The sequence below is a fragment of the Coenobita brevimanus genome, chromosome 13 (genome assembly GCF_032717465.1).
Source record: "Coenobita brevimanus isolate Jiangsu-jjx chromosome 13, ASM3271746v2, whole genome shotgun sequence".
NCBI lineage: Eukaryota > Metazoa > Arthropoda > Malacostraca > Decapoda > Coenobitidae > Coenobita > Coenobita brevimanus.
This window is the reverse complement of record NC_136966.1, coordinates 30,626,392-30,635,800: the sequence shown is the minus strand read 5'-3', so window position 1 is coordinate 30,635,800 and position 9,409 is coordinate 30,626,392. Positions and strand designations below refer to the sequence as shown.

The window sequence follows — 9,409 nt, the reverse complement described above, 5'->3', positions numbered from 1 at the left end:
CTGGCTCTCTCTGAAAATATTTAAGAAACACTTATACACCTTCTTCACAAGCAAACTGCGCTACTGTATATATAACACAACGTCACTATAATACACATACGATAAGGATGGTGCAGTAATGGGAAATGTGGGTTTAAATGGCTGGCCGTGCGCTCACACAACCTTCGAGCCAGACTGTCAGGAGAATACTGTGCTAAAATAGGCCACTTGCCTCTCCGATAAGCTCTTGGGTGTTACTATATATTTCCCCTAGATGTGGCTACCCTCAGCTTTGACTCAACCAAATTTGACGCAAATCTATCCACAGGAAAAGTTTCTACGATCATTTATAGGGAATTTGCGTCATGTTGCGTCATCGGTTACTCTTCAGATTGCAAGGATTATGACTCACATTGCGTCATCGTGCATGAAGGGGTTAAATGTGGTGAGCCAGGACTGGATATGATGGATTGGTATTAGATATGATGGATGAGAACTTGAAGTGGTGGGTTCTTATTGGATGTGGTGAGTTAGCACTAGAGGTGATGGGTGAGTACTGAATGTTGTTAGTAACTGAAGTGGTGGAATGGTATTAGAGGAGATGGGTGTGTGCAGGATGTGGAGAGGGAAATATTGGATGTGTGATGGGTTTATACTGGGTGTTAAGTTTGTAATACGTGTGGTGGGTTAGTAGTAAATTAGGCTTAGTTAGTTCTTGTCAGTGGCAGTGAAAATGCTTGACACTATCAGATGCAGTAAAGTCCTTCCGAAAACGTAGTTTTTAGACGTAGGAGCTTTTCTTCATAAGGATTTTCATTCACAAGGTGCTACGTTCATCTATACTTTCTTGACTTCATCAAAACCACACAACACAACACAAAACACCAAAACACCCACTCATACCATATAACATGAAGGTTGTTAACAGATGGAGCCCTGAAGCTCCTGCATTTAATGTTTTTGCAATCTTATTTCAATTACCTTAGGACTCTGTATTCAGAGTATATGTGGATGATTGTTGTCATCAACCCCGTTACTATGAGAGGTTTATCATAACTTCATTAAGTTGAATATGACATGTCATTGTCGCGACATGAAGAGATTAATGATAAAATAATGAAAGAACAATAGCATGAAAAAAGATGAAGCCTAAAAATGTGGAGCCATGTAGGAAAATCAGGCAGAACAATAGATCACACACACACACACACACACACACACACACACACACACACACACACACACACACACACACACACACACACACACACACACACAAAACCATAACACCCTTTCTCCCTTCGTGAGCACGAGTGTAAAAAAGTTTGCCTCTGGTTCACAGACATGATGAAATGAGGTGTAATCTGGCAGTGTCAGCTATTGGAGATACCTGAAGCTTTAGATGTTGAGTGAATGGAAGTAACCCGTGTTCCTTGTACTCTGATGACAGTTCAACCACATGTTTTCTTTTTTTCTTAATTTTCTTGCCATTGCAACAAATAATGAAAGTTAGATACATTGAATGTGATATGGTGATTATAATGATCAAGATGTCCGCGATGATGATGGTTATGCTGAAAGTCGGAGTGAGTGGATCATGTTTACCAGCTAAGTGGGGGGAGGGAGTTTAAGGGTTTAAGGTTCTTCCTGGAACTATTAGAGAGACCAAGGATTTTCTTTTTTACTTTACTCTCACTCATTTAGCAATACCTGGAAAACTGTGTGTGTGCATAGTTATTCCAACACATACTAAATTTGACAGATATGTAGACAGGTAAGCCAGAGGACTTAAATAGATGGACATGTGTCATAACTTTAGCCTGATCATTATCGTCATCTTCAGTATCACAACCGATAGCTGAATCGGTAGAGAAATGGCCTGCACTACTACCGAACCAAGGTTCAAATCCCTGCTGGGGCAGGGAACAGTTAAAAGATTTGAATTTCATAAAATCAGACTTTATTGATTTACCAGATGAACTGGCGATATGTCGTTAAAATACCCCCGCTAATACCAGTACACCAAACCGTTTAGAGGATATAGAAGAAGGCAAGGTAATCAGACAAGTTAACAATAATCCTTTAGAGGACGAGAAATGATCTCTTTCTTTCCCTCTTTCTCTCCCTCTAATTATATATATATATATATATATATATATATATATATATATATATATATATATATTTGCAGAGACTTCACTTCGCGGTGAAGATATGTATGCAAACTAACCACGGGAGAAATGAAAGGAGCGACAGTGAGTACTTTCGTATATTATATCTTCAGACAGAGTGAGACAGAAACGTAAAGGGTAGAGGTCTTTTATGCACACCCGCAGCATGTAGTGGCACACAGAACAATGGATGACCTGAATTTTTACCTGCAGCTTAACTTAGGGTCACCGGCAGCAGGGAGTGGAACACAACAAAGGATGACCTGAATCTAAAAATACACGTGACAAAGGAGGAGGGAGTAGGAGGGGAGGAAAGGGGAGTGGGGATATCCTATGTGCCCTTGGTTATGGTTTATCGTTTTCTTATGGCAAGAAGATAAACCCAGTGCAGGTTGGGAAGTCTTTATTTCAAACGGAAAAACAATCAGGTGAAAATAGTGAGATTATTCCTGGCATTTTGTATGGGGCAATGTTTTAGAAAAATAACAAATCTGCTCCTAAAAGATTTGTGAATGCCTTGGACAAATTGAAAAAAGATGACTCCCTGCATATAACTACAGCTGATAAAAGCAGCGCTATAGTAGTCATGAACAAATGTGACTACAAGAAAAAAGTGAGTGAACTGTTGCGTGACTCCAACACCTACGGTGAACTAAAAAGTGATCCAACTGAAAAACAAAGTAGAAAAATCCATAAAGAAATCAAGACTTTGCTAAGAGGAAAGGATGACTTGATCAAACAGTTCTCTGTGCAAAACCCATCTGCACCATATATGTATGGCTTGATTAAAACTTACAAACCAAACAACCCCATCAGGGCAATTGTAAGCTCTGTAGGCTCTACGACATACAAGCTTTCCAAGTGGCTTGTAACACTGTTGTCACCTGTTGTAGGCATTATCTCTGATTCATTTGTACAAAACAATGAGGATTTGGTAAGAAAGTTAAAACTTCTAAATGTCATGTACCCCTACAAATTAGTCAACTCTGATGTTAAATCATTATTTACAAATGTCCCTGTTGATGATGTTTTAACTTTCCTGCCAAGCATTCTGGGTAGTAACACTGATGGTATTCCCTCTGAAAACATTATCAAGCTAATTAAATTGTGCATTGTGAACTCTTCTTTTACCTTTGAAGGTAAATTTTACACACAAAAATTTGGTATGGCCATGGGTAATCCCCTATCCCCAGTTCTGGTAAATATTTACATGGAGTACTTTGAGAAACATTTACTGACCTCCATAAAGGAGCAAAACATAGTTTGGCTCCGATACGTTGATGATATCCTGTGCTTCTGGCCTAACAGTCTTCCTATTGATGAATTTCTCCTGCAATTAAATTCGTTAGTTCCATCGATTAAATTTACTCATGAGATGCAAATGGATAATGAATTGCCATTTCTGGATGTAAAAGTCATCAGAGACCAAAATGTTTTGAAGAGTAAGGTATACAGAAAACCTACAAATATTATGTCATATGTTCATTACTATTCAAACCATCATATTAATGTAAAAAGATCTGTGTTCATATCCATGTACCTAAGAGCATATAGAATTTCAGACCCAGAATTTTTAGATGATGAACTAAAAATGATTCAGAGAAAGAAGCTAAAATATCCACAAAGCATACTAACTCAGTGCCACAATACAGCCAAGAAACGCTTCCTTGAATGGAAAACTAATAAGCCAGATCGCCAGAACATTCAAAGAACTCTTGTCCTCCCCTTCCATGAAAATTTTCTTGATGTTGTTCACATAGTGAGGAAACTCAATGTAGATGTAGTATTCAAATATGAGAACACCATCAAAAAAACCCTCATCAAGAACAGCTCTTTCAGTAATTCAGGCGTTGTTTACAAAATCCCGTGTAAAAGCTGTAACAAATTTTACATAGGACAATCTGGAAAAGATTTGGAAACTAGAATCTCACAACATAAATACAGTGTAAGAACAGCCCAACAAAGTAGTGGTTTATTTCAGCACAAAGCATCCAGTGATCACCATATTGAGTGGACAGGCTCCAAGATTCTAGCAAGATCAAAAAGCTTAGATGAAAGAAATGTAATAGAATCTTGTCTAATTTCTGGCACATATGAAAAGAATGTAAACATGAGCTATGGTCATTTTAAGTGTGATAAATTGTTAACTGAATTAATTTTAATCAGTATCCCCCAGACTAACACGTGACTGTTCCCTGTCATTTCCTGGTGGTGTAGTCACACCTGTGTGGGATACACCAAGCATTAATCCTCTAGGTCTTAAGTTAAGCAGCAGTATTTATCCCTCCCCCCTCTCCCCTTCCCCCTCCCTCACACTTCCCTTTCCTCCCCTCCTACTCCCTCTTCCTTTGTCACGTGTATTTTTAGATTCAGGTCATCCTTTGTTGTGTTCCACTCCCTGCTGCAGGTGACCCTAAGTTAAGCTGCAGGTAAAAATTCAGGTCATCCATTGTTCTGTGTGCCACTACCTGCTGCAGGTGTGCATAAAAGACCTCTACCCTTTACGTTTCCGTCTCACTCTGTCTGAAGATGTAATATACGAAAGTACTCACTGTCACTCCTTTCATTTCTCCCGCGGTTAGTTTGCATATATATATATATATATATATATATATATATATATATATATATATATATATATATATATATATATATATATATATATATTTATATATATATATATATATATATATATATAAATTTTTACAGTATGACATTATAGGAAAGACAAGGAAAATCATGTTATAGATATCGATAGTTTTTACAAAACACATAATAAGAAATGTATCAGCTACACATAAGACTAGAAATTTATCAACTATACATATGACTACATAGTTAGACAGGCATAAATGGCTTTTGCAGAGATTTTCTTTGGTGCTTGGTGTCTGGGGCGTCCAGTTTCAGACACCAACAGTAGTCAGCGAGGATGTTAATACCCCAGGGACTTTGGTACCGCTTCTCCATTACTCGGATGTCTTGATGGAAGCATTCTCCTTGTTCCTTACTCACATCACCGCAGTTCCCTGAAAAATAGTCCAGTTGTGAGCTGAGGAAGTGGATCGTGATGGACATGCATGCACCAAGAACTCTGTAGCTCTGAAGGAGGTCCTTGACAACTAGCTCATACTCTGAACTTCGGTAGTTGCCAAGAATATTGGAGACAATGGACTTGAAGGCATGCCAGGCTTTCTTCTCATTTTCATCCATGCTTTCATCAAACTTGGATTCTTTGAGTAACTCTCTGATCTGAGGGCCATCAAAAACACCTACATTCAGTTTTGCATCACTGATTTGTGGAAGCTTCTCATTCAGGATGAGGATGAGAGCTTGGCTTTTTTGTCCAAGGCCTTTGACAAAGTTCTTTAACAGACCGAGCTTGATGTGCAGAGGTGGAAGAAGTATGTTCTGAGGATTCACCAGAGGATGTGCAATAACACTGTGAGAACCCAGAGCAAGTCCACTTCATCCAGGCCATTCACGTTGCATGTAGTGCTGCTTGTCTGCTCGACTGTCCCACAGGCAGATGAACAGGAATACTTAGTGCAGCTGCCTTGTAGGCCCATCACCATGGACACAACCTGTGGAAAGGAAACGCATATTCAAAGTATGGGTAGGTGTATAATTTTAGTTTTCAAAAGTAATGTACAAAGTAAATGACTAACAACTGGTAGCCATACTTACCTATTAGGAAATTTGTCAACAAAATCTCAAACCTTGCAAGTAACTATTTTATTGGTGCATTAACTTAACTTCATGTCTCCACAGATCTTCCACGTGTGGTCTTCATACTTCAGAGCAGTTAGCAGATACTCCATGTTATTGTAGTTCTCGGCAATCTGCACTGAATAATCCACTGGAACAGACGCGACTTGGTTTCCACTGAATAACAATACAGCTTTCAAGCTTCTGCTCGATGAGTCGATGTTGAGCCGCCATTCTGATGGATTGTATGGTAATCCCATAGTTGCTATGAGACCACTGATATTGTTGCAATAAACTAATGAAGAATCTTTGCCAGAACTGGAGAACTTGCGAAATTCCTCATCTCGTTATGGTACCAGGCAAACGTTGTCCCTGGTGCCAAGACATTATGCTCACAAAGACGCGATCCTAGTAACTAAGCTGACTCTTTAGACAAACACAAATCTCTTGTCAAATCATTCAACTCCGCTTGACTGAAGAGTATGGGCTCTTTTGCAGAGGCTGTGGGCAAAAATATACTAGATACGTCGGGGTCTTCCTTGTTTTCATCGGCATCATCATCATCTTCAAGTAGCATATCCATATTGTTTTCTGGTGGAGATGGAATTGTGATATCTGGTCCATGAGGGACTGGTTTGATGGCTGAGGGTATATCTGGGTATTTGACATGCTGTTTGTTCTTCCTATTTATGCCTGAAATGTAAAAGGAAGACTTACTGTCAAGATAGCATAACATATTGAGTTTGGGGTATTTTTAAAAATGTACTGAACATAATGCACTTGAACTGAGAACTTATTAGTATTACTCACCCTGAAGGTTTGTCATGCAGAAGTAACAGTCTGTGGTATATTCTCTCCCTCCCCGCCACACCATTGGAATACTGAACGGCAGACACCGAATCTTCCTGTTGGTCCAGCACTGCAGATTTTCAACACATATTTTACAGCACATGTGAGGTGTAAAAGTTTTATCTTGGTCCCCAAGTTTCATCCCAAAGTATGCAAAATATAAGTTTTTCAGTAGGGGAGTGATGGTGCACTGATGGTCTGACATTGCTACACAACCGTATATATAGCAAAACCTGTTTGGGTCATTTTTACTCTCCCGATTCATATTTAAATACAAAAATCTGTTAGAAGAAAAGAAAGAAAAAGGTTAGTACATAATTTACATAACATAATTCTCATAGTAGCTGTACATTAGTGTCGTTTCCCTTTGAAAATATCTGTATTAACACATGTACAATAGTTTTTAGAAAATGTATATAATAATCATCACCCAGGCATTTTCGTAAAAATGCTATAGCACAAAATTCTGACCTGATTGAGCAAAATGGATAACATTTCTGAAATCAGCGTGCAAAACACATTCAGAAAAGTCTAATATTACCCCAACCTCAAAAACCATGCAGGGCAGTGTTACCTACGATCAATGAATGGGGGCAAAATAACCTTGTTTTATTAATGCTAGTAAAACCAAATATATATAGTTTACTAACAGATAAATGTTGCCAGATTTGTACTGTATATTACCTTCAATGCTACTAATATTCCCATCTCCAAAAGTATTGAAATTCTCGATGTCTCACTTAACAATCCCCTCAGCTGGACCTCTCATGTTAGATCATTTGCTAAAACCGCCCCAAAGAAACTCGAATTGTTGTACAGAGTCCGTAACTTCTTAACTGACGAGCAGTTACCTAATATATATAAGACTCACGTGTGCTCTCAGCTTGAATACTACTCACCCTTGTGGAGTGGATGTGGAGAGGTTGCATTAAAACAACTAGACAAATTTCTGAACAAAGCTGTTGGAATTATTAATAACCCTGCTATTATAAAAACACTATATACCTTCCGTACAAGTAAAAAGGACTGAGTCTCCCTTGCATTGTTTTACAGATATTTTTAAGGCAAACGCTCAGACAAGTTGTGTCCATTGTGCCACCTCCCAATGCCTTCCCTCGTGCTACACGGGCATCAAGTAACACTCATGACTGGAATATCACTCACCCATATTGTAGAACTTCTGCCTATCAGATTTCTTTTATTTCCCAAACTGCATCTCTGTGGAACTCACTTCCATAGAGTTGTTTCCCCCTACGCTTCAACCTACCGCTGTTCAAGTCCAACTGTTACAGATATTTTATGAATGGAGGACACCAGTAATCTGGTGTATGGATTATTTTTTTCGTTCAATTGTTTTTCCTTCCTCTGTTTTGTTATTTAAAAAAAATCTCTCGGTTATTAGAAAAAACAAATGCGTAATGAACTGAAGATGAGGATGAGGCAGACGGAACGAGGTGAATGATTGAGAGAAGACAGTATTACCGTTGGTTAGCTACTTCACTACAATGACGTGTTTATAGATGTGGAAAATAAATTACAGCGGCAGTGTGAGCCTTTTGTTCACAATCGTATTTAAAACAGTTTCATATCCACATTCTTCAGGAAAAAAAATAATTTATCAGCCCTGATGGCTCAACATCGATCTCCTACTTTTGCACGTCTGTTATATTTTTGCTCTATTAAACGAAATTTTCCTCCTTAGCAGGGAATTTTCAGACAGGACAAGTTCACAGCCTTCATTGACCCCATCATTACTTTATTAACTTATTCTATCCATCCATCCATCATCCAGTCCTTCTCTGACCCACTCAGGAGCGTAGGAGACCAGAGCTAGGCAAGTCAATCCCGACATTTAAGGTGAGGGTGACTTGCCTTACTCGTCCTTGAGTAACATTATGTGAATAATAAATACCTAAGATGTAAACCCTAACAATTCAATCTGGTTAGAGTGCCTTAACTCACTTAACTACCACGCGTCATTTAGTTACATGGGAACCAACCTGCGTTGTTAATGATTTACAAGAAACTATTTGTCTTGTCAATCAGTGTATTGTAGGAAACATTGCATCGAAGGCATGAAATGATGGTAGCCCCTACCTAACTCATTAATTCCTTATAAAGGTGAAAAATCATTTGATGGCTGCTGATGTGAGCCTTTCTATCTATCTATCTATCCTCCTGTCTGTATACTGATTTATAAAGAAGTTCAAATCCGATCATGAAATTAGATGGTTTGCGAGGATGAGACATAGTACTGTAAGCATGAGGTGTAGGAGACGTAGTGTAATGGACTGTAAAGACATGGGTGTGATAAAGTGATAATGATGTATGCAGAGTGTTATGCAGCGTGTTCTGTGTCCCAGCTTCTCGGGTCCAGTCACGGTGCAACTCTGGGTCCGTAATTCCTGACCGGGTCAGCACTAGCAAGGATGGGAAACACAATCACCACGAGTGAACAATTACACCAATATATTAATAGAGAAACAATTACACCAATATATTAATAGAGAAACAATTACACACAATATTTCATGACCAGTCGAAATTACACAATGCCTTACACAGATATTGGTCTGAATCACTGTCCACCTAGTTCAGCATCTTTGTCTCACGTCTGGGTTATTTCCTTACAGTATCACAGACAATATTTCGTCAATAAACATAATACACCAACACAGAGAGGTTTACGGACAACACAACCCAGT

The 9,409-nt window shown here is 38.7% G+C and overlaps 1 protein-coding gene across 1 annotated transcript; it reads right to left on the bottom strand.

Moving 5' to 3' along the window:
* Nucleotides 1-6,270: 6,270 nt before the first annotated feature.
* On the bottom strand, nt 6,271-6,846 carry LOC145416083 (uncharacterized). Its single transcript, XM_080285178.1, has 2 exons — nt 6,666-6,846; nt 6,271-6,548 (listed from the first exon to the last, which is right to left on the bottom strand). Exons 1-2 carry the CDS (start codon nt 6,844-6,846, stop codon nt 6,271-6,273), a joined length of 459 nt encoding a protein of 152 aa, XP_080141304.1.
* Between the last annotated feature and the right edge of the window lie 2,563 nt (nt 6,847-9,409).